The 27,065-nt window shown below is 35.7% G+C and overlaps 1 protein-coding gene across 7 annotated transcripts in view; it reads left to right on the forward strand.

Moving 5' to 3' along the window:
* LOC105479608 (contactin 6) overlaps positions 1 to 27,065 on the forward strand; it is a 307,236-nt gene that overhangs the window by 31,347 nt on the left and 248,824 nt on the right. For 6 of the 7 annotated variants that reach the window (XM_011737630.3, XM_011737629.3, XM_011737633.3 and 3 more), the window contains exon 2: positions 26,852 to 26,988. In XM_011737630.3, coding sequence (XP_011735932.2) covers positions 26,934 to 26,988 — 55 coding nt within the window. In that variant the 5' untranslated portion in view covers positions 26,852 to 26,933. Of the gene's footprint in view, positions 1 to 26,851; positions 26,989 to 27,065 lie in introns of those variants that run through there. The other variant, XM_071092094.1, reaches the window with a different exon arrangement.

Below are 27,065 nucleotides of genomic sequence, written 5' to 3' on the forward strand. Positions count from 1 at the left end.
GTAAAAGGTTTTGTATTATGCAGCTCATGTTGAAAGATAGATATTGAGTAGTTTGCTATACTAATTTTGATTTGTATTTATTTGTAAATATGATTTCGTCACATTGAAACAAGAGCTACAATAATAGAACTTTAAGTAAGAGTTAAAAATATTCACCACCAATCTATTTCTCCTACCTTACTGATTTCACTTGCCTGTGTTCTTTTGCTAATCTTCGTATATAGTCAGAATGTTTATATAATGGTAACCGTACTACAGAAATGGTTTGCATTTCTGACTTTTTTGTAACATATGAGATTACAAATATTTTTCGTGTTGCTACACAGCCTTCATATTTATCCATTTTAATGGCTACGAAGTAATCTAGTAAGTGATGGATAGTAATACCATCATTTACCTATTTTATTACTATTGGCGCGTTTAGGTAGGCCACACATTTTTGCTTAGAGCTGACTCCAAACAAGAGAAAACACATGTGTATTGCCTTTTCCTTCTTTGTATAATTTATATTTAGAATATCAGCATAATTAAGTGCTTGAGAATAGAGAAGCTAGACTTTTGTGTTGAAATCCCACTTTTGCCATTTTGCAGCTATTTGACTTTGCGCAAGTGTTCTGATCTCTCTAGACCTCAGTTTTCTTATTTGTAAAATGGGGATAATAACAGTGCTTGCCTCATATATTTTTCATGAAGATTAAATGAATTACTTTTTTGCAAATCAATTACATCAGTGAAATGAATGTAAAAACTATATAAATATCTTCTTAAAGTACTGGTTAATGGAACTAGTATATTAATTTAATTTGCATTGTCACTGAATGTATGTGAATATCCAGATATACCACAATATGAACCCAACCTTACAGGAAATGTACATTTACAAGAAGAAAGAAAGAGAGAAAGAGGGGAAAAGAGGAAGAGAGGAATAAATAAAGGAAAAAAAAGAAAGAAGAGAGGGAGGGAAGGAGGAAAGAAGGAAGGAAGGAAGGAAGGAAGGAAGGAAGGAAGGAAGGAAGGAAGGAAGGAAGGAAGGAAGGAAGGAGGCTCTCAAATAGGGGTGGTTTAAAAAACATAATTTATTGATGTACAATTCCCACGACATAACAATAACCTTTTTAATGTGAACAATTCAGTTGCATTTAATACAGTCACAATGTTTTGCAACCACCACTATCCTCTTCGAAAACAGTTCCATCACTCCAAATAAAAAAAGCTCTTACCAATTAGTGAATTTCCCCCCATTTTCTCCCCTTCACTTTCCAGGCCACAACACCTACCAATCTGTCCCCTGCCTGTATAGATATATCAATTCTGGACATTTTATATAAATGAAATCATATAATATATGACCTTTATGTCTGGCTTCTTTCACTTAGTATAATATTTTCAAGGTTTATCTATGTTTTAGCATGTGTCAGAACCTCATTACTTTTTGTGGCTGAATAATATTCCATTTTATGTATGTACCACAATTTGTTAATTGAGCATTTGGGCTGTTTCCACCATTTGGCTATTTTGAATGGGCTGCTATAAGCATGTGTGTACAGGTACTTGTTTGAGTACCAGTTTTCAGTTATTTAGGGTATATACCTGGGACTGGAATGACAGGGTTACAAGGTGCTTCTATGAGCAGTTTTTTGAGAAACCACCAAACTTTTCCAGTACCATACTGTTTTGATTATCATATGTTCATATTTAGCTTTAAAATTGGGAAGTATAAGTCCTTCAAATTTGTTCTTTTCCAAAGTTATTTTGGCTATTCAGTCCCTTGCAATTACATAGAAATTTGAGAATCAGCTTTTCCATAACAGTTTTCTAAAAAAGCCATTGGAATTTTAACAAGGATTGCCTTGAATCTGCAATCACATGAGTAGTTAACATTGGCATCTTAACAATATCAAGTCTTCTAATCCATGAACATAAGATATATTTCTGTTTATTTAGATCTTCTTTAATTTCAGCAATATTTTTTAGTTCTCCTTGTACAAGTCTTTCACTTTCTCTGTTACATTTATTCATGGGTATTTTATCCTTCAGAATGCTATTATAAATTGATGTTTTTTTCTTAATTTGCTTTTCAGATAATTAATTGCTGGTGTATGGGAACATAACTAATTTTTGTCCTTATTTTGTATTTATTTTTTAATTTAGTTTATAAAACTAATTTTTATATTTTGATCTTCTACCTACAACTTTGCTAAATATGTCCTTTACTCTAGTAGCTTTTTGGAAGATTGAGATTTTTATATGTAAGATTATGCAATCTGCGAATGGACATGGTGTTGTTATTTATTTTCTTCCCAATTTAGATACCTTTTATTCAGTTTTCTTGCCTACTTGCTCCAGTTAGAACTTCCAGTACAGTGTTGAACAGCAATGGTGAAGGAGACTATTCAAGTCTTGTTCCCTAATAGAGGGAGACAGATGTCAGTCTTTTGCCATTGAGTATGATGTTAGTTGCAGGTTTTCCTCAAATGTCCTTTATTTTGAGAAAGTTTCTTTGTAGTCCTAGTTTTCTGAATGTTTTCATCATGAAAGTGTGTTGGATTTTGTTAAATGCTTTTTTGTGCGTTAATTGATATGATCATTTCAGTTTTTCTCTCCCTTTCATTCTATTAAGATGGGGTATTCCTCTGATTGTTTCCTTATGTTGAACCACCCCTACATTCCTGGGACAAATCTTGATTGGACATAGTGTATAATTCTTTTAATATTCTGTTGGACTAGAGGTGATTTTCGCCCCCAGTTTACATTGGCAATGTCAAGATGTTTTTGATTGTCAGAACTGGAGGAGGGTGCTACTGGCATCTGGTGCATGAAGGCAAGGATGCTCCTAGATATTCTACAACAGAGAGGAAAGCCTTCCATTCTCTCACAACAAAGGATTAGCCAGGCCAAAGCGTCAACACCACCCAGATTGAGAAATCCTGAATTACACCAACCCTGCTACTATTCTTAGTATACCCCACCATTATCTCTCTAGCCTGTCATTCTGTCTTTTCCCCCTCATCTCCTCCAAACACACAACTTTTTGTTTCAGTACTCCAACCACACTGAACCTCACTGAATTTCTTCTGTTAGTCAAGTTATCTTTGGCTTATTATCTTCCACACCTGTACTTTTTCTAATCCGAACATCCCGTCCCATAAGAATGATATAATGGGCTTTGGGGACTCAGGGTTGGGGGAGGTTGAGAGGGGCCTGCGAGATAAAGGAACACATATTGGGTGTAGTGTACACTGGTCTAGTGATGGGTGCTCTAAAATCTCAGACATCACTGCTAAAGAACCTATATATGTAACCAAAAGCCACCTGTGCCCTAAACATTATTGAAACTTTTTTTTAAAAAAAGAAAGAACATCCCTTCCCCTTCTTCACTCCCCAACATCATCACCTGGTTTTACTTATTATTATTCAATTTTCAGCCACTTCCTCCATGAAGATTTTCTGACTTTCCTTAGACTAAATGAGGTACTTTTGCTGCATTTTTCCCAAACACCAGCGTTGCCCATGCCATAGCACTTATCAGTTTATTAAAATCACGTGTTAAATTCTACAAGGTCTGGGAGAGTCATATTATTGCTCCTATTTGCTCACTATTGTATCTTCAACACCCAGATCAGTGCCAGTTGTGAAGTAGTTGTTTTGTTATTGTTGTTTTTAAGTTATAGAATGAATACAAGAATCAATGAATAAATCAGCCTAACTTTTTCTGTATCTGGAACGTGCAGGAAATGTGGTAGTTAAGAAATATGTTAATGTTTTATGTGTGTACACCTCAGATATGCCTGAGAAACAGAAATAACCAATTGAAATATTTTTATTTTAGTTATCTAAATCTTATCTGCCTCAGCCATAATTGACTAAAACTATATCTGATTTTTTAAAAATTCTCAAATGTTTGATTCAGTATCTGTGCAGACTGAGACACAGACCCAAAACTTTACAGTGTGAATTTTAAAAACTATATCTTGAATAAATTATCAGATACATAAGCAAAATTTGGAAGGGAAATTTGGGACGAAAGAAAGCAGTTCATTTTAGCCTTTTACATCAATGGACTTGGAACATGATTTCCAAGGAATTGCTGGTGTTCCCTGGCAGTGCCCAATTTCTGAAGAAAGAAACAAAATGTAATCTGCACACAGTCAAATGCCTTAGGCAATGTGAGTAGGTTCAAACCAGGTCAGAATAAAAATGACTATTAACCAGCCATTCAGCTTGTAAAATGATATAAGAACTGGTTCCTACTTATTGCCCTTAACAAATATTAAAAAATAAGTCATAGTGTCAGCTACTAGATGCACCAAGTTTTAGTGCTGCTTTATGGGCTAGACGTGTTTCAAGTAAGAGTTGGCTGTGATGTGAATTTCTGTAAATTAAAGCTTAGCTTTCCACTTAATCTAATCAAAGTACTGGTGGTATATTCTAATGGTGATTTGACAACCCCAGACACACTGAGATAGTATCATCTTAGGAGAAAAGATTTGAGACAAAAGCCAACTTCATGTTATGATGGTGAACTAGGTAATATTCTGCCTTTCGGGCATTGTAGTTTTCAGTTTGCTTTTAATTTCAATTTGGCTTTAGTTTGGATTTATATTTCACAGGATTTTTCAAATTCTATTCCCTCTTTCCACCATTAACTACACTCCAAAACACCCTAGAATCGTAGGTATTCTCTTAGGCCTAAGAATCTTCTCAAGCAATATTGTGTACCCCAGAGTATTTTTATCTTTCTCATATGATTGTCTAAATATTTAAATCGATGACTGATTTTGAGAAAGTTGCTGGTTTTACTAGCTTATTTTCCTTGAAGGCTTTCTAAGCCTCCATTCCTCATTGGAAAATGGAGAGTTATACAGAAAGTTGAATCAGTGCATGATTTTCAAAAACATGTATATACATGCATTTGAATGTGTCCTAATTATAGATGCATATTAAAATAAATATTATTCTACTGGTTAAGACAAACCAGATTCTCTAATTTCCTCCCTTTATCTTGCCATGTAGATGGCGAGAGTCTATTTGGCTCGGAGAATTTTCAGAGATTTGACCTTTTCCAGTCAATTTATCTAAAGCAGCGGCAATGATTCCCAATCTCGTTATACCTCAGGTCACTGTCTTATTACCGCATTTACTTCCCTCTTCATACTTATCGCAGTCTTTGTTAATTGTAACTCTGCCTATTTTCGTATTGTCTGTCACCACCATCTTTAGAATAAGAGCTCCATCATGGCAGTGAGCATGTTTCCCTTGTTCAATTTTGTGTCACTGATATGAAGAGCTCTTAACACACTCATCAATCAATATTTGTCAAATGAGCTTTTTTGGCTGTAGACACTACATTTTATTGACTGGAAACAATGCCTTGAGCCAAGCCTGAAGAGAAGAGAAAGTCATAATCTTTACAGTCAGAGTTACTTTCTGTGTCTCTTCAACATGATTCTTCCAACATCACCAAGGAACTTCCTACGTGACTGAAGAAAAGATAGAAAGAAAGTCATCTGGAGAGTTAACACATTTCCCACTGGTGCTTCATATTATCTCCTGATATTCTGAAGATGTCATCACCAGGTCAATGGAACCTCAACATCCTAAGTTATATATAGATATCTGCATACATATGTACATTATATACAAATATTATATAATACAAATTATGCAAAAGTAAATTTAGCTTTTATATATTGTATATGTGCTACATATAATTTACACATGCTTCTATAAAAGTGTTTGCTAATTCATTTACAAACAAAATAGAAATGTTGAAAATGCCTGTTTTTCCCTACTAAGGGATGTGGAAATAGGGTTGCTTCAAAGGCACTTTCTAGCATAGTTTAATAATAATCACGCAATCACCACAGACAGGAAAAAATTAATTTATTTGGAAATGCAACTTTGTATATATGTTACTAGTGTATACCAACAATAGTATTACATAATGGACACAAGGATAAATATTTGATAAGTTTGATGCTTCAGGTACTGTAAGTAAAATCCATTTTTAATTACATAAAGTCTTTAAGTTTAAAGTTACCTAGTCAAATTTATCTGCACTGATAGCTGCTGTCAGAATTATATGTAAACACATAGACCTCTCAAAGTGATTATATTGTATTCCTCTATGATAATGAGATTCAGCAAAAGCCATGAATGGTAACACTAGCCAATAATTTGATTCAACCAACACAACCAGAAGTCTGTGAAGTCAATAAACCAGTTCCATGTCTTATATACAAAAATAATAGGTGGGTTGAATTTTTACTTTCTGAATCTGTTACATTGATATGTATTCTAGACATTAAATATATTTTGTTGATTGAAGTTTTGCACACTGAGAAAACACAATGTAAATATAGCTGGAGGGTCTTTTCTATTTTTTTCCAAAATTTTCAGGCCGCCTGTTAGGCCAAAGCAACAGTTGACGTAATATTTTCTAATATCTGATACAGCTTTTCAATTGTGTGTGGGTGTATATATACATGAAACACAGATTGTTCAAGGGGAAAAGAAGCCTATGAGAGATAGAAACAAAAGGATATGCCTTTTAAATTGAGTGAGCACACTCTTTAGGACCTACAGTGTCAAAGTTTTGTATTAGGGAATGGCTGTCTACAAAAATTTTTCTGAATTAAGTGCATACCAACTAGAATTACACAATTGGCTTCCCTTTTGCTACTTGAAGCTCCCACCTTAGCGGGTTTCATTCACTTATTGTGGAATTACGGAGACATAGATCTAACTAAATTTGGCTCTTTTACCTCATCCTTTTAAAATTGTCATCTTTCTTCCATCTCCAAATATAATTTTGCAGACCATGACCTTCAATATTACTTCTGCATCATAAATGTGATTTTGACATCTTGTTACATAATGTCCACTTTGAGACCTTAATTCTCATATCTAATGATACCCTGAGGATGACATGTGAGACCTAGAGGGAGTGAAGTCTCATCCCACCTTGTGCTTCTCTATTAACCAGGTAACAGCTATAGTGTTCTTTGTTTTCTGGTCAAGATCACTAATTTATCCTGTGCACAATTTGAAGATCACCTAGTCCAACTGCCTCCCCACTCCACAATTTGTCAAAGAGCTAACATTCAGTCAAGCAAAGTACATTCCAGAAATCACACAGAAAATTGGCCATAGTACTTGAACGAACATTTAAGCATATAAATCAACGATTATCTAGAGAAGCCTGGAGTGATGGGATCATTGAGTTTAGAAACTAAGAACATAGTTGTGCTGGTTTTAGAGAGATAAAGTTACTAACTATTCACCTATTCTATTTTCCTTTTGCTTTCGAATGCCAAAAGCCTCCTGCAGATGCTGCACATATTTATTTACAGAGCAACGTGCTTGTGTTAGCTGTTTGTTTCTAAAGTTTTTAAACAGATGACATTAGAACTTCCAATTTCCTCTTTAGCAACCCAAATATATTTAGATTATAAATTGAAAGATATTGGACTTTTAATAATTCAAGCTTTCTAAGTATTATTAAGTTCCATAAAACTATTTTGGATAGGTAACTTTTTTATTTCTTATCTTCACTAATCTTCACTTCAATATTGGAACAACTAGACATACGCCTTCTTTTGTTTGCATAATTTTTCTTTTTAGTGTTTATGTAAATACATAGAAGGGAAAAATGAGTAAAATATATTCAAGAAAGGGTATTAGAATACTAATGTAGCTAATGCTATGCTTGGGAACTATTTAGGAAGAAATAGATTGGCTTAAAAAGAAAGTTATAGAATTTAATCAATCTTAAGAGATCAGAAGCATGCTATTATGGAACTATAACTTTAGAGAACATCTATATAACAGTATGATCACCAAAAACTGCAGCATATGCTGCCAAGATTACGTGCATATTTTAAGTGCAAGTTAGAGGGCTCCACCTTCCCTTTTTGCCTGTGGTCGTCCTGATTATAGCACTCAAAGTATTGCATCTGGGCAATCCTTCATTCCCAGACGAGTTGAGAAATTTGGTCCTGTTGGTGTGACCAAAAGTTCCAAGTGAAATAGCAGAAATTGTATGGTCTTCATGCATATAGGTACAGGCTGGGGAAAGGTTTGGGCTGATATTTGGCTTTGCCCTTTCTTGTTTTGTTACCTACAGTGAATTACCCGAGTTTCTGCACAGTCACTTTGCATTTTTTTGTAAAATGTGAATAATAATGCCTTTCTCACACTTATTTTGGAGATTAAAGATAAATATGAATGTGCAATGCATTCTAATATGCAAAATGCTATATAAATATAAGATGTTTTCCAGAACTCCAGCAAGTTTCCAGCATCAATGTTGGTATATCCAACACTTCCTACATGACATCTGCTGGAGGCACATGTCTATAAGTGAAAGTTAAATGTATGTGAATTGTACATGAATTTAAATATGAATTTCTATGTATTTATCAATAGTTATTGATTTCAAGTCTCAAGTCATGTTTTTGAAAACTACATCAAGACTCTATTCATTTGTATAAAATAGTTTGTTTTTTAAAAACAGTTTATCAAGACTTGTATAAAGTAATATCCTTTTGAATAGATACATACATACATACATAGGTAAATCTAGGTATATTTTTAATGTTGAGTTTAAAAAGCAAATCTTTAATTTTTAGTGTGACTTATCTATTAAAAGCCCTGTCTTCTCTATATTCTCCCTACTTAATGAAAAAGCCGATTGCAAAACAAGAAGATTGATTAGGGGTGATAAGCTTGGTATTCTAGTAATAAAAATCCTTGCCAAAGTCCAATCTTTACACAATACACTGACTATATTTCCAGGCCAATTTCTAATCCTATATCTAAAACATGGCAGGTGTTTAATCATTGTAGCAGACGCTGTCTATGCCCTTAGTGAATCTCCTACCCTCACTCCCTTCACCCCTAGGATTTGCCACTGTAACCCTGAAAGATAACATGGTGAAAACCCAACTAACGATCCCTGACTGAAGGCTATTTTCTGGCCTAGGAAGCATGCTTTCCTCCAAGCAAGAAAAGACAGAAGTGCCTGAGAGTTAATGCTCCCCAGAGCAACTCTCAAGCAATTATAGATGGGGAACTGATAAATACCCATCTTTCTAGCCCCATTGTTGAGTTCCTGAGCATTGTTCTGCACTGCCTTCCAGTGGTCCCCAGAGGAACTGAGATCCAGTTGATGTCACTGCCAAATGGCTTGATAACAAACCTTCATTGGCTTCATTATCTTTCTGAGTAACCCACTATCCTGCCAATGTTTCTTGGGATCCCAACAAAAATTGCATTCAAATCCTTGATTCAGAATTTACTTTGGGGGGAACTCAAATCAAGACAATAATGTTTGATCAGTAAATCAATTCACATGTACAAAAAAATATGCGCACGTGCAGACAAGAAAGCTTCTGCCTGTCTGTATCAAAATAGGAACCATTTGTCTTTCTTCAACCTGGTTTATAACAACTGCTAGAAATGGAATTCAACTAAGTGTTGTAAGAAGTGAATCATTTATAAATTAAGATGGAATTTACTTATTACTGTACTTTGTCTCCAGAGATTCTTTGAGTGTAAATAACATAGATGAAATCATGGAATATTAAGAATAGCAAAGTAACTGAGAACTCTTTCTCACAGCTATCAGGTTGGCCCATTGAAATAACAGGCAGACCCTGGAGACGTTTCATAAAGCGGGCTTCTGCTAAGGTCTGCTCTGATACCTGCTATGTGATAAAAGTTCCTAACACTTAGCAGGAGTTGACGTCCTGGTATTCCACCTGCAAATGGTAGGTCTGCAGGGTACACCAAGCGCTATGATATTCATTCTGGAAATGTAGTGCTGAGCTCAGAGAAGTAAGTGGGGTGTTAATTATTCATGACTAGTCACATAAAATCATGTCTTATACTCAGTTCTGCCCTGGAATGCAGGATACACAAAGGGAGGTACTCATTGATTCCAGCAGGAGCTATATGCAAGCTTCCAAAGGAACAATTAGTCCTTCAGTGCCTCATTCAAAGGCTGCTTAGGGGGTTGTTCTCCTTGAGTTAATGGGAGTATGAGTGTTCAATGAATGGAGATTAGCCCCAGAAGACAGGGAAGCAAATTAAACCCTTATTTTGATTTGAATTGGGAGTGAATAAAGTGTTCACTGCTCACTAAACTCAAGTGAAGTTGACACACAAGAATGAATGGAGACTAACTTCTCTGTGTGGCAAGGAAGACCTCAAGGCAGTTAGCACCTGGGAACCTCCAGGGATAGAACTGAGACAGAGGTGGTCATTCATCATACTCTGGGGTGATGAGAATTTTTCAGTAAATGCTGTATCAATGTAGATAAATCTTCCTAGAACCAATAAAAATGCCCTTTGCCTTTTCTATCTTCTATTACAAGTAATTGCTATTCACCTTGTTATGAATATCTTGAAAGTAGTCACAGAGTACTTGGAGTGCCTGGGGGATGGAAAGTTCGAAGGAAAAATGTAGCGATCTATCATTGGCATTCATGAGAAAATTCACATTAGATGTTTGAAAGGCAGGTCCCCAGGAGGCAACTGAGAAATCAGGAACAATATTGTGCCAAAAATACCACTCTGGCCAGGACGTCAGGGAGTTTATGTCGGGTAGAGTGAAGGAAAGCAATTTGGAAAGAAAAGATATATGTGCTTTTCTATATGCATTTAGTTTATTTATATGCGTACATCATCTGAAAAACTAGTATGTTCTGGGAATTGACAAGCAGATTGAGCCTGATGCTTCTAAAATATGTAACTCTGCTTATGTTTCTTTTACTCTAAAACCTCTGAATAACATCTTGCAATATGATCAATACTTTTTCAAACTCATATTTTTAAAAAATCTGTTTGCAACCACTAAGTCAAAAATGGGATGTGCTCAAGTATCACTTTATATTTGGGAGGTCAAGTTTATGCCAAGTTTAGAGTTTACATACAGATTACAAAATATTTTTTCTTTCTAGAGATGTGCCTACTCTGGTGTCATAAAAATCAGTTGTCTCATTGATGACACACCAGAGCTATATGTTTTTTGAAATGTGGGCTGGGTATGGTGGTTCAATCCTGCGATCCCAGCTCTTTGAGAAGCTGAGGCAGGAGAATCATTTGAGACAAGGAGTTTCAGAACAGCCTGGGCAACATAGCGAGACCCTGTTTGGGGCAGGAGATCATTTGAACCCAGGATTTCAAGGTTAGAGTGAGCTGTGATCCCACTACTGCACTTCAGCCTGGATAACACAGGGAAACTCTGTCTAAAAAAAAAAAAAAAAAAAAAAAAGTGAAGATATAGGTGGATGATATATCATCCTTGCTGGGGGTCACTTTACTGCAGAAAGAATTTCACTTCTTTCCCTCTTCTAGAGTGTTTGAATAACAGTCACTTGATGACAGTTAGTTCAGCTTAAACCTGCTTGGTTTTCTTCATTCCCCTTATTTTAAAAAGTCGTATGTATCTGTTTTCAAGGAGACTGTACTGAATTCTATCAAGATAACAAGAAGAACAATAAATCAAAATCATTATTGCTTCTGAGAGGCTTTTTCTATAATATCCCTGAAATACATTTAAGGCACTCGTACGTACCAACCAATCACCCACTCATTCACTGAATGAATATTATTTAATGCATCGCGTATATAAGGACACATACACAAGATCCTGAAAAATACACCAAGCAATATGTCGTAAAAGGATACATGCCACAAATATTTTATTTATTCATTTATTAAAGATAAATCAATTAGAAGTTGAAAGGAAAGTGGAAGTACTTTTAAATGAAGGTTTAATGAAAATTTTCGTAGAATAAGGTCATTGAATCTTGACAATGATAAAATTAGAGAATTCCAAGGAGATGGACCAACATAAACAAAGATAAGACATTCTTCAAATAAACTGATCTTTTCAATTTGGTTGTTTTGAACTTACTTTTGTAGTAATAATAATAATAGCAGCTAGTAGGTATTGAGTGCAGACTGCCTATAAAATATTGTTCTAAGCAGTTTATATAAATAAACTTATCTTCGCCTTAAATGTGGAAAGTAGCTACCATTATTAGCCCCATTTTACTGATGAGGAAACTAAGGCACAGAAGAGTTAAGTAACCCACACAAATCTTTCACCTAGTGAGAGGCACAGGCCAGATTTAAACACTGGCAGCCTGGCTATATAGCATGGACTCAGCTGTGACTGCCCTCTCTTGAGGAGCTCATGGAGCCAGTCAGTGACTTTGTTTTCTTTTCCATTTTCCTACAGACACGGGGAGACTGACAAAGTCAATGCTGTCTTGCATATGTGAGCTCAGGGCCGGGCAAAATAAACTCCTAGATTATGTTGGTGGCTATGCCCTAGAATTGGGACTTCTGATTACATCATGCAGGGAAAAAGGATGACTGTTAGGGAAACATGTATTCTCATGTTTTTCTTTCCTTCCTTGAATCCTCTAAATCTGACTGGTCGCCATCAAGACTGAAGCAAAGGCAGTATCTAGAGCAACACCCTGCTGTGGATCTCACTACAGCCCTTCCCTTCCTGGATGTTTTCTCAAAAGTACCTTCACAATCAATCTGCCTCCTGTGCTGTAGGCGAATTAATTTTTTTTTTCAGACTAATTCCAAATACATATATCCAGGTAGCTAACAATAATACTGTGCTTCCTGTAAATAATATGGAAAGACCACTCATTGTGAAGTCAAAAGATCTGGGTACAAGGCCCAGATTGACCGTATAACATCAATGTGCTTTTGGTCCATTACTTGAAGTAGTGTTATATTACTTGGAAGTCGGCCTCCTCCTTTTGACCATAGCGTCTCGACTTTTACACTTGTCTTTATTGAGTTGCCTGCTCTCCCATCTCAATTTGGAAATCTGAGACCAGAGTTGTTGCTCCATTTACTCAACTAATGTTGCTGATGATAAGTAGTAGGACTGTCACAGAGTCCTTTGAATTCCTGGCCCAGTATTCTTTCCACTGAGCTAGTTAACCTAAGCCCTTGGGGAAGCTCTGCAGAAGGTACTTTTTCTTCCCTGTAAGTGTGATTTTTTAGCATCCTGACATAATCCCCTCCACACTGCTATAGCCCATGATACTCTTGCCTAGACCTGGATACAAATTAAGATCATAGTTTTGTCCCAAGTCACCTACGTTTACAGGGTACAAAATGTAAAACAATGCTTTCAAAAGAATATGAAGAATTTATCCTCTGTGGTTACAGGAAAGTTAGTTAATCTCCCTGAACCTCAGTTTTTTTTTTTTTGTTTGTTTGTTTGTTTGTTTTCTGGGTGGTTTAAAAAATCAAATGAGACAATTTATTTAAGAAAGCATCTTTCACATTATAAATCAATTTACAAAAGCAGGGTACTATTTATATAAACATGAATTCCAGATGTTAGAAGGTGGCAATGTCTGCTGTTAGTAAGAATGCAGGAAGCACACAAGCAGTGTTGAGAAATCTTAGATAATATTTTAATCCCCTGCCCTTGGAGAAATGTATCATGAGGTCAGTGGGTGAATTTCTTTGCCTGCAAATTGTATCTCCTTTGGATACAATTTGCAAAGGGCTGAAGAATGAGGTTGGACCCCCAGGCCCCATACCACAAAGTATTTCTGCTCAGCAGTCATATATTTTGCAAAAATAACCCACCCTCAACAAAGTAATGCCTGATTTAAGTTTCTGCAATTTCTAAAAGCCAGGGCACCTAAGATACTGAGATGAAATAGCATTTCCTGTTCCCAAATGGGTAACACTATTTCTCACTCTTTTTTATTTTTATTATTTCAAAATTCTTGCCTCTCTATTGCAGAGAAATTTCCCAGAGTTTTGCAGCATCACTGTTGACAGGCAACCACATTTTCCTCCCAAGGCGACTCCTGTTTCTGTGAGGTCAGGATTGCCAATGGGAGCACATATCAGGGGATGGGTTGATGGAAGAGAAGGCAAAAGGTCCAATTGTCCAGGGGCTGGGGACCATGAACCTTAGCCAACAGGAACAGAATGGAATCAGTGTACATCCAGCTGTCAGTGCTCTGTGATTATTTTCCCCTTTCCTTCTCCTAATGGATACGCTTGGAAGAAGGTGCATTCTTTCTCAGGAGAGAGCTCAGAACTGCACAGTTTTAGTGTATTTATTGTGCTATATATATATATATACACACACACACATATGAATACACTGTATATACACTACATATATATTATATATATTAGTTTCAATAATTCTTTTCTAGGTAGGTCAGAAAATTCACATTTCTATGCATTATTAAAAAGAAGTTATGAGGCCGGGTGCAGTGGCTCACGCCTATAATCTCAGCACTGTGGGAGGCCGAGGTGGGTGGATCACCTGAGATCAGGAGTTCAAGATCAGTCTGACCAACACGGTGAAACCCCATCTCTACTAAAAATACAAAAATTAGCTGGGCATGGTGGTGAACGCCGGTAATCCCAGCTACTCGGGAGGCCGAGGCAGGAAAATTGCTTGAACTTGGGAGGCGGAGGTTGCAGTGAGCCGCCATTGCACCACTGCACTCCAGCCTGGGCGACAGAGCGAGACTCTGTCTCAAAATAGAAGAAGTTATGCCATCTTGGGTGGTCAGAGAGTCACTGATTGGCATGAAAGCAGTTAAAATTCACCCAATTTTCCTGACCACTTTTACAAAACAGAGAAAATTTAGTAAGTTAATCTCTTACAGATACCTTGGGCTCTTTGAAATTTAGAGAGCTCTATTACATCCTTTATTAATTGACCCTAAAAAAATTTGGAGCAGTCTGTGTGGTAGGTAGTATTGTCACAATATTTACAGTGGGCAACCCAAGAACAGAAGTTCTAAGACTTACACAAACTACATTGTTAGCTACTGACACAGTTAGGATTCTGAGACCTCTGTAATTATTGTCCATGCCTCTTTCCCCTTGATTGGACTTTCCCAAAGCGTGTTCTGGGAAGCGTTCGCTGCTGGAAAAGCACTACAGAAAACTGAACGCCATGATCATGGAAGTTTGGGAAACAGTGCAGGCTATACCCCTGTCTTCAAGTTCCGTAATGTACATTGGCACTGGAGAGATACACAAATCCTGCAGGAAAGAAACTGTTTCGCCTTATTTAGCCTTGAATTTTGCATATTATTTAGCTGCATGGTACTTTTTTTAAGCCCCATAAACACACTGTAGGAACCCTTCCCCAGTGCCATCTAGCTTTATAACAACTCAGGGTGGGAGTCCTCGATTTGCACCTCTAGTAAGTAGAAATGTTTCCTTTTCAATGTTCAGATTTGAGCAAAATCTCCCAGAGTAAGCTTTGGGCAAAATTGTAAAGTCTGTAAGACTGTCCATTGTGATGAAAAATATGGATTTAGAATTATGATGATACTGGTCAAATGAGGGATTTTTCTACCACTTATTAGCTGTGTGCACTTTGTCCAGTTACTTAGTTCCTCCCAGTTTCAGTCTCTTCACCTGTAAAATGAAAGCAATAATTGTATACCCTTTATTTGACTGGCATGAAGATGAAATGAGGCAGTGCATGCAACTCCTGGCATAGAATCTCCCTTCTGTTCAGTATTTGATAAATTCTGTTATTACTATTATTCTCATTATTTTCCATTTCAGCCTACCTCCTGGCATCCCATTCTGTCTCTTCCTCCTCTTATTTTTCTATCCTGTCACACAGTCTTAAACGACTCTGCTTCCAGCTATCTTGCTTGCCTGGTGTAGTGCAGAGATGCTATACACAATGCCTTCCAAGACTGGGCAGGTAATATGAAAGAGTGAAGGGACTAGGTGTGAGACAATAGGGGGTGTCCACCGAACTATGGCAAACGCTTGTGTTAAAGGGCCAGTCACTCCTGATATTTGTGGTTGTTAATGCCTTTTTGTTGTATTTTTACTGCATGGAAATATGGACTAGTGATGCCAAATTTTCAGATATTTAATGAGAAGTCAATGTTTATTTTTATATATAATTTTCCAATTTTTAAACATTCTTTTTAAGAACCTGTTAGAGTACCAGTTGATGACCCCTGGATCAGAGGGTTTTTAGCATCCTGTTCCTATATAGTAATAAAGAGCTGCAAGTTTAGAAGTGTTTCAGAAGTCATCTAGTTGAACTTCTACTTGATCAGAAATATTATTTATAATATACTAAAAAAGGGTGTCATTTATCTACTCCTAGTCATAGAGCACTATGCATCTCATGGAAAAAAACATTGCACTTTGTATGTACAAACTCATTGAATTCTCTTATGAACCCCATGAGGTAGATGCTACTTTTTCCGTTGTAATTATCATGTAATCTAGGCTTAGAAAACCAGTTTACCTATTCTAAAGTCACAAAGCTATTAAGTGTCTGGTAGATTTTAAGAATGGAATTCCAGACTGTTTAGGTTTCAAAGCCAGCGCACTTAACCACTGGCTAAACAATTCTACTTGTTAAAATGCTCAGGGCTGATATTAAGCTGAAATTTGCTGCCCTGAAATGTCCACTATTTGGTCCCAGTTTTGCTCTCCTGAGACACAAATAATAAGTTTAATCTTTCTTCCACAAGACAGCCCTTCAAATATTTGAAGATGGCTCTCCTCTGCCTGCTAAATCCTCTCTTCCCCAGGCTAAACATACTCATTTCTTTTCACTGACCCTCATAAGTCATGGCTCTCAGCCACTTCATCATCCTTGCACTGCTCCCCAGGAGAGTATTTCAATTTGTCAAAGTTCCTCTTAAACCATGATGCTCAGAAGGGAACACAATCCCTCTGTGTAGTTACACAAGTGCAGGTCAGGATGGAACTAGCACCTCCCTAGTTTTGGCCACCATGCTTTTATTAATGCAACCTGAGTAATGCCAGATTTTTAGCAACTGTGTAACAGGATAAGCAAACATCGAATATTGGTCCAACTTCACACTATAGAATTTTCTTATCTGCTTTTTTTTTTCAAACGTGAATTGAAGCAAAGCCACTTTAACTCACTCTACTCCTACTCAATGTATTTAAGCAGGTCATTTTTAAAATTTAAATATATTACTTAGTACATATTCTTATTAAAATAACATCTTTATTTACTGTTTTGACTGATACTGATCTGTTTCATTTGTTTTTCTTTAATTTGACAACTGCAGCAAAACAGAAGAGAAAGAAACATTTTCTGTAGTGTGACCACTTTTTCCTAAATACATTCAAAAAGGGATCTTTCCTCTGCTGCTCTAATATTGCTTGCAGATAAGTCTATTTATATTTCCCCCAAAACAAAATTTTAGAAAGTACTTTGCACACATTCCTGTTTTAATAGGATCTTGCTATATTATTGTTTTATTTAGTTTTTTTTAAAAAAATTGGAAAATATGAGGAAGCAAAAACACTGAAAAGAAAATCTGCTGCTTGCCATTTTACTTACGTATATGTATTCTATATTCTATCTATATAATTGTATATCTATTTGTATGTATGCATCTACTTCATTATTTTCATTCCAGATATTTCTTATTTCTGCTATCTGATACACTCACTATCTCTTCTAGCTTTCTGTGATTCTTAGGTTAATCAACTATTCAATAGGATTGGGCTGAGAACTTACCACTAGAAACTTCTCGCTAGGCCAACTTTTAGCCCAGGGGTTGGAAAACTATGGCCATGAATTAATTATTCTTCACCTGTTTTTTGTAAATAAAGTGTTTCTTTCAAAAACTGCCAGTTCCATTTGTTTATGTCTTGAGTAAGACTAGTTTTGCATTCTAATAGTACAGTTTAGCAGTGGCAACAGTGCAACAGTGACAAGGCTGGATGTATTTGCTGTCTAGTCCTTTATAGTCTTTTACAGAAAAGATTTCCCAGTCTCTGCTTTGGTAGTTAGTAAGTAGTCCCTGCATTCTATTATTGAATTCATTGCTGAGAGCTGAAACTAGCATGATTTCCTCTCCCTGTATTAAACAACACTGAAAGCAAAAATAATTTAGCTACTTGCTTCAGGAAATTGTTGCTTCTAGAGGATAAAACTTACTTTTCAAGACCAACATCACCATCTGTATCAAGAGCCTGACCTTCTTGTACTCACCAAATTAAAGCTATTATGCCCTAATCTCTACCCCCTTCTAACCAGCTCCTCATCTTGCAAGAACAACCTTAAAATCACTTAACCCAGATCATGAAGCCCTAAAAATATTGTTTAAAAAAAAAAAAACTTCAGCTGAATTACATTTAAAGGACTTTAATTGAGCAATGAACAATTCAAAAATCGGGCAACCCCTGATTCTGAGGCAACCCTCAGAATCACAGCAGATTTGGAGAGATGCCAGGGATAGTTCGTCATCAAAACAAATTTATTAATGCAACCTGAGTAATGCCACATTTTTAGCAACTGTGTAAAAAGATAAGCAAACATCGAATATTGGTCCAACTTCACACTATAGAATTTTCTTATCTGCTGAAAATGGAAGGGAAGTGACATACAAAAATCGGAAGTGAGGTACAGAAACAGCTGGATTGGTTACAGACTAGCATTTGCCTGATTTGAGCACAGTTTGAACACTCAGCAGTGTATGACTGGTTGAAGCATGGCTGCTGGGATTGGCCAAGGTTCAGCTATTGCTATAGGCACATATTCCTAAGATAGGTTTTCAATCACATCTACCTATTAAGTTAGGTTACTGTTGGTCCACAAGGACTCAAATATAGAAGTATGAATTTCTTCACAGGCCATTTCTAGTTTGTATTAACAATATCATCCACTTACTTCTCCTTCTGAGAAAGTATTACAACTATACCAAGTTGTATTCTCCCTGACTGTGGAAAGTCTAGCAAACTCAGATTTGCCCAATGAATAAGTATTTCTTGTCTCCTTTTTAGGAATGGAAAGTCAACACTACAAATCCTCAAAGCTATAGCAGCATCACTCATCTACATTCTCATATTCTGATTAATATAAATACAAAGAGCATTTCTATAAGATATAATTACGTGCACATTGCAGATTGAAAAACAGGTGCACACAGAGGCTGGAGCTATGCTTTGGTGATGTGTACGGTGTCCCAGATCAAGAGGTCACATAGTAGAGGGGACCCTCAATCAGGGATCTGCCTTCAAGTCCCAGGTCTCATTCTAGGTCACGAACTAAACTATATTTAGTTAACTATCACCTATTTATGTAAATAATGACAACTACTTATCTCCTCTAGGCCTTGGTTTCCTCAGCTATGAAAGTAGAAAGCTGACCTCTATTATCCATATAATTTCTTTCAATTCTGAAATTCATTGAAAATATAATTTTTGGGCCGGGCGTGGTAGCTCAAGCCTGTAATCCCAGCACTTTGGGAGGCCGAGACAGGCGGATCACGAGGTCAGGAGATCGAGACCATCCTGGCGAACACGATGAAACCCCGTCTCTACTAAAAATAAATAAATAAATAAATAAATAAAAGAAAATATAATTTTTCAGCAGTCTTAAAACTAATTTCTTCAAACTAGTATCTTTCAGTACGACTCCATGGCCTCAAGCAAAAGGCATATGAAAGAGACTCTCTTGATGACTGAGTTAAGATCTACAGCTTGGTTTCTCTGATTAAAAAAAAAAATTGTAGAAATTATTCTGACTATTTCCATAACAAACATATTTGCATTTATTTCATGCTGTTAACAACTTAACATGTAATCATGGCTCCTCTAAGAAAAGCAGTACTGCTTCTTCTATGATCACATTAACACGCTGTGTTGTATCTTTCTACTAATCTATCATCTATTATGACTGCCTATTTTGAGAGCTTGGCATAACAATTATCATAAGCGATAGTATTATATTCTGAAAACAAAGAATTTGATGGCACAATTTATCTTGCCACTTTGCCTGACTTAATGGTGGTGGGGTTTCCTAGTCTATACTATATTTTTCTCAGATCACAAATAGTTCACTTTTTAATTTATTATTGATTTACCTTGATAGTAAATAACTTCATGAATGCTAAAGTTGGAAATCTGTTATAAAAATTATTAAAAATCTTCTCTTCCGTCTGGCCATGGATTTTTATCACACTGAAATAAAACTGTGGAGCTACCTGAAGAAAGTGAATTTGAGATTTTTAATTTTTCTGGTTTAGTTAATTAACTGGTCAATTAAAAACAAAAGGGCAATTAGTACTGCACACATTTGTTTTGATGATGAACATGACAACTGAAAATTGATCTTGATCTTTACTATGAAATCCTTTAGTGTTAAAACAATGTTGCTGTAAATAAGGGGAGAAGGAAGCCCATTAGGAGTCACGCACTTGCAACAATGATTTCCTGATAAACTAAAGCAACACCAGTAAGACAATTAGAGAGAGAAGCTGCCCAATATTTTAATAATCCTCCATTGACCATTCTACTGCCCTGCATTTACAGCAATAACCAAAGCCTTTCAGTAGTAGTTTCTACTTTTCCTGCTGCCAATGTGAGAAAATCATTTCATGTACTGCAAAAGAGGTAAGAATAAGGTATAATTTGTAATTGACCTGAGGATTTCCATAAACAGTATGTATTAATGCACATAATTCTCCAGCGTCCAAGTCGGTGTCACCTAGATGTATTTATAGAAATTAAAAAGCACAATGTTGAGAGAATTGGACAATAATAATTTCCTATTTTCCCCCACCATAGAGATGTCTTAAATTATTTTAGACATTCTCTGTAGCTTCTAAGTTAGATTGGGAAGTACCAATCCTTCATGAGCATCTTTCAGAAGCTTATTACAGAGCTATGAGTGCACATCTACCCCATCTTTTTATTCAAGAATTTGAACCTAGTTCTCACTAAAAAAAAAAAAAAAAAAAAAAAAAGCTGGCAAACTCCTCTGTAAAAGATAAATGAGAGAATAACATAGATGCCATCTCTGTTAAGGTTGACTTTCATTGTCTCTCAAGTCTGCTGGACAAACCAAAGTTTAACATGGCAGCCACCTTCCAGAATTCTCCTGATGCCTGAGGTCCAGCCATTATTTGACTTCTGCATTTATTCCTGGTTTCCTGGCAACTGTGCACATTTATAGACTAATGAATGGTTTTACAGCCAGGAAATAGAGTGAGTGACACTTTTCCAATCCTTAAAAAAAAAAAAAAAAACAAACAAAAAAAAAAACATGATTATTCCGAACCAAACAAAGAAAGTCTTAATGTTGTCTGGTTTAAGTATAATTAGCACTGCATATAACCTCACTGTCACAGCAATAATTTCTGAGTTCTTTCATCTGCCTTCAGGAATCAGAAGCAAGTCAGTGAAACATGGTGAGAAGAGGTCATATAAAGACAGGGCTCACAGTCTGAAGCTACTTCAAAATACAGGATTGCATCTTTTTCTACTAAATACATGGTATTCTTGTTGAGTATGTATACATTGAGTTAAAGAAATACAGTTGGATAATCCTTTAACAGAAATCTTCACAGCCAAATGTGTCTTAGAGTTTAGAATTCATTAAATGAGAGATCAGCAAAAGAAATTCCAGAAGCACGAAAGCCAGAAAGGGTCAGATAATAAATGTTTTCAGCTTTGCAAGACATGTGGTCTCTGGAGCAACTATTCAGCCCTGCCTTTGTAGCACAAAAACAGCCATAGACAATACATCAATAAATGGGCATGTTGGGTTGCAGTGAAATTTTATTTACCAAAAAAAGGCAAAGGGCCAGATTTGGTCAACAGGCTATGGTTTGCTGACCCTTGTTTTAGCCTTTAGAAAGGCAATGTGGTACAAATTTATATGTTTCTTTATTTATAAATTTATGTGTACAAATTTATATGCATTTCTATATACTTACAGATATGTGTGTACAAATTTATATGTATTTTTATGTGCATGTATATACATATTATAGATAGATATGTACATTAAAGATACATATAAATTTGTGTGTGTGTGTGTGTGTGTGTATATATGTATGTATATGCCCAATGAGCAATACACTAATCAACCAACATCTTTGTTTCAGCAGAAGAATACATCAATATTTATAATAATTTGAGTGAAAAGATCTAAGCAACCACACATTGCTTGGTGTGTATTGCTTGGGGACAATTCTCTGCCACCAAATAAATTTTGCCACCAAGTTTACATGTAATTTTCAACTTTCAAAGATTTTTTTTTAATCGCAAGAAAAGGGATTATGGACCCGTACATACTGTTTTCTTGAAGTGTTTGAAATTGTTAATTTTGTACTGAAAAATTTCATGCAAGAAAAAGTAAATACACGTGGTCTTGGGGGACAAATTTTATCCATTAGTAACAGAACAATATTCTCAGAAGTTAGTTTATGAACCAAGATACTCACCACTCTGGGCCAAATTATCACTTAAAAGACCTCATCTAAAACAAAATGCTGGTGACACATTTTTGAGACTCATTTTAAGTTCTAGAAGTTTCTTTACGTTAGACTTATATACTGATTTTCCTTTATTAGTCCATTTTGCCTCAAGTGACCTGTAGGATTCCAGGAACCTAGAATTAATTCCTGTGGCTATTTTGCATGTCAGTGACTAGCATAAATTTCACTCACTGAATATTTCTACTCTATTCTGCTGTGAGTAAATAACTACACTTTTCTTATCTGCATTGTTGTCATTGAGCCAGCATATTCTCCTTCCTTAGGCATTTAAACTTTTACGAATGAAACTTTTACAAATGGCAACTGATGCATAAGTATTAGCTATTCAGGCTAGCATTATAGAGGAATGCCAAATATAACATCTTTCGGGCTTTGCCCTCATTATAGTATGATGATAAGCAATCAGATGATAAAGGGCAACATTTTGCACTGGATGGAATCAAATCATCTTAGAATATTAGAGCTGGAAGAAACTTGAAGGTGACTTCTAAGTCAAACCCTTCCATTTTCAAAGGAGGAAACTGACAATCACTGTGATTGTACATGAATCACTCAATGTTACTCAGCTGGTTAAGAGAAAGAGACAATAGTAGAAGCAAAATCTCTAGATTCCCAGTGTAGCCTTTTTCTCCGTAATACCAGGTTGTTCAGCTGTCAAATACAAACCTAGCTCATGCTTACTGAGTAGCTATGAGCTCTGCATTAGACACCACGCCGAGTATTATGAGCAAGTGTTATACATGGTGTTTATCATCAAGGTAAAGTACAAAAACCTTGGCAATATAATGGAGCCTTTGATAAGTGCAAGCCTTAGGAGAAATATATTGTGTCAGTCTGCTCTAGAATCTTTAAGAGAAACTTCATATAAATTTGGAATAAACAATAAAGGGAGCCAGGTGCTGTGGCTCATGCCTATAACCCCAGCACTTTGGGAGGCCAAGATGAATGGATCACTGGATGTCAGGAGTTCAAGATCAGCCTGGCCGACATGGTGAAAACCTGTTTCTACTAAAAATATAAAAGTAGCCAGGCATAGTGGCATGCACATGTAATCCCAGCTACTCGGGAGACTGAGGCAGGAGAATCACTTGCTCTCAGAAGGCAGAGGTTGCAGTGAGCCAAGATCGTGCCATTGTACTCCAGCCTGGACAACAAGAGCGAAACTCCATCTCATAAAAAAAAAAGGTGGGGGGTGCTTGTCAGATTACTTAGGCGGAAGGAGACAAAAACAAAATACAAACAGGACTAGGCAAAAATTTGTCTTCTTGGCTCACATATCTTAGAATTCCAGGGGTTTAGGTAAGATGTTTCATGATTCTACAATACCAGGTATGATTATAGGTTCCTTGAATGATGGAATAAATCACAATAACACTCAGATATAGAAAAAACAGAACTCTGCTTCTTACAGCTCTAAATTAGTCAAAGGCCACAAAGGAAATTGTACCCAGGAACAGAACTACAGCAAGCTGAGACTGTTGGAGGTAGCTTGCAAATGGAAAATGGGATAGAGATGACTAGGCTTTGCAGGTTTCCGGAAGAATGGGTATTTTAAATAATTTTCTAGCCCAAGGAAGTAGGGACTGTTTCTGGGTGTTAGACATTTGGGGATCTATGGTATTTGGATCTATGTGTACTATAATCCAGGATTATTAAAGCCTAATAAGGGATATATTTGGCATAGAGCCTTAGCAAACTGTCCATGAAGGGGAATTGGAAGTTTTTAGCTGTGGCTGCAAACTTTCGTCAAGATAATGGTTGTGAGATATACCAGATCAACAGGTTTATTATATCTTGATAACTTAATAGAGAGAGTATACACTTTTTCTAATAATATTGACAAAGGTCCTGGCTTCAACTGCCATTGGTTTCAATTAAGCAATATGCTGAATTCTTTACAAAATATTGTAGCCAAAGAAATAGATTACTGATTGACAGTGACCTGGTCATATGCTTGTTCCTGCAGCTGGAAGGTGGAGGCAATAACTCCCTGACTGTATTGTCTGATGGTATATAGGGAGATGGTTCCTCAAAAGAAAGTCACAGACCTTTTATCACAAGAAGAAGACAGAATTATTGGTTAAAAAATAATGAATATCCATTAAATAAGTGTACCATGTAATTTATGTTATAAACTGAGGCTCTTTTGAGAAAAAGAGTCTATTGATAATATTGATAATTCTGCCATGACAATTGGATACATGGAAACTGTCCAGTGAAAACAAATATCTATGGCCATGCTACCATTGTACAGTTTTTTAGAGAGATACAGATCCTAAGGAGGAATTCTATAGTAATTAAATGCATCTATATAGAGATAATACGTAAGGCATGTGCACAGGAAATAGATCTTTGTCACAAGATTGGAAGTATTTAGTACTAGTCTCGTGAGAAAAGGAAGATGAGAAACCTATTGTGTATAGTCTTGAATATCATTCCAAAGACTTTGGATGTTTGTGAAATTGAAAGTGATTAAACTCTCCATTGAATAAACAGGCATAATTGGACCAATCTTTGTTTTAGGAAGGAAATTTTGATGTAACATTTAAATGAGTAGAAGGGACAGGAGATTTCCGGCAGGAAGACTATTCAGACATCCATTTGTTTTTTTTTTAATCTTCAAAGCCACTACTCTGTTTAAAACCTTCATTATTCCTTTCTTGTACTATAAATGTAGCCTTTAATTACTCTGTATAATTCCACTTTTTACTCCATCTCTTTCATTCTCCACGGTGGCCAGAGATATAACGTAAATTTTGATTCTGTTCTGCTTTAAATTCTCAATTATAATCTGAAAGTACAACATTCATATGCATTAACATGTCCTAAATGTCTTGTATATTTCAGCCTCTTTCCCTTTCTCCAACCTTGTCTCATGCCACAGTCCTTCTGAATGTCAAACCGGACTTTCTCACATCTTTGAACATGCAACTCAAGCCTTGCTATAGGACCTGGGCACACTGTCTCTCTTTTGTTTAGGAAGCTAGTCCCATCCTTCCTTCATACCTATTGTAATCCCTACAGCTCTTCACTTTTCACCCCATGTACACATACTGTTTGCCTGGCAAAGAGCTACTCATATTTCAAGCCTCAGCTAAAAAATGCTAATTGAACTCCACCCTATAAATCTCATACATCTTACATTTTTCTTTAACATTATCATATTTACTACACAAATATTTACCTGTGTGTGTAAGGTTTTTTTGTTTTTGTTTTCTGTTTTCGTTAAATGTCTCTCACAAGACAGCAGTACCTCAAAGGTAGAAATGAAGGAATTTAGGTTCACCATTAACACCTTAGTGCCCATTGTCTTGCAAAGAATGTAATTATATAAGGAAACAAATAAATAAATGTTTATGAAAATATAATAAATGAATCAATGGATAAAACATATGATCTAATTTATGTAAGGTGTTAAAGGTTATGGTGTCAAAAGGATTGGAAAGATGATGTCAGATATGAGAACATTTGAGAAAGAACATTGACTCAATATATATGTTGACCCCTGAATATTGTTTTTCTTCCTGTGATTTTTATCCTTTGATTAAATTTGGAAAGCATTTAATTTAAATTTTATTTAAATGTTAAATATAATCAATGTTTTTGGTTTAAGATGAAAGAACTCATGACAGAAAGAAATGAAAGATTTTTAAAATTTAAAAATACATCAGAGAACTGATAAAAATTTTATTATTTACTATCATCACACTTAAACTCCACACACTTCCAAAAAATATTTAAGATTTCAATAAAATATGTTTCCACTATGTTAAAGTTTCCAAAGGCTCTTATTACTTGATATATAATAGTTTTATCAAATGTAACCTACTACATCTCTTGATAGAAAAGCTGCAAAATTATACCATAAAAAGTCATAGAAATAATAAAGGCAAAAATAGTGGCTGTTTTTGTAAACAATCAACCATACTCTTTTACAGTCATAGAGTTCATAATAACTGAGCTTAATTGTCAAGATTAGTTGCTGAGCCAACCTACATGAGTTGCTACAGAGCATGGACATAGATGAGTTTATTCTGAGCTTATTCTAAGTTTTTATGAGTTTAGGAGTTTTTATGAACCTCTTATTAGATTTCTCTTTTGGGCTAAAGGCCAAACTAACACTTTATCTTGATTTCATTTATCACTACGTAGCTTAAATGTCAAAATAAATTAGAGAAAATTATGATGTAACCCCTTAGGAAAAGCATGTGTCATACCTGAAAGATAACACTGCTAGAAATTGATTTCTTGCAGAAATTTTGTAGCACAATATTCATTTTATTTCTTGTGATATTAGGACAAATAATGTTTTCTAATATTTGAGGCGTGAATTGAAATTAAGAAAATATGAGCTGAAATTACTGGAGTTTGCAGAACAAATGTATGTGTAGAAAGCATCCATTTAGGTTGGTTTATTTTGGATAATAGTATTAATACTAAATTGAATTAATATGCAGCAAATATATGCTTATTAAAATATTCATGTTTGTACACTTTTCATTTCATGACAATTTTGTCTCTTTCAGACTCTTGAGATACTGACTGGAAGATAGACTTTTTTTTTCCACCTGATTGTATGGGAGAAATTTTTGACCTTAGAAAGTGGAAATGAGGTTGCTATGGAAACTGGTAATTCTGCTGCCACTCATAAACTCTTGTGCAGGTAAAGTGTTCTATTATTATGAGTTTTGATTGATAAATATATTGGCATTGTATTTCTTTCTACGGGTGAAGCAATTT

This window comes from Macaca nemestrina, chromosome 2 (genome assembly GCF_043159975.1).
Source record: "Macaca nemestrina isolate mMacNem1 chromosome 2, mMacNem.hap1, whole genome shotgun sequence".
NCBI classification, from domain to species: Eukaryota; Metazoa; Chordata; class Mammalia; order Primates; family Cercopithecidae; genus Macaca; species Macaca nemestrina.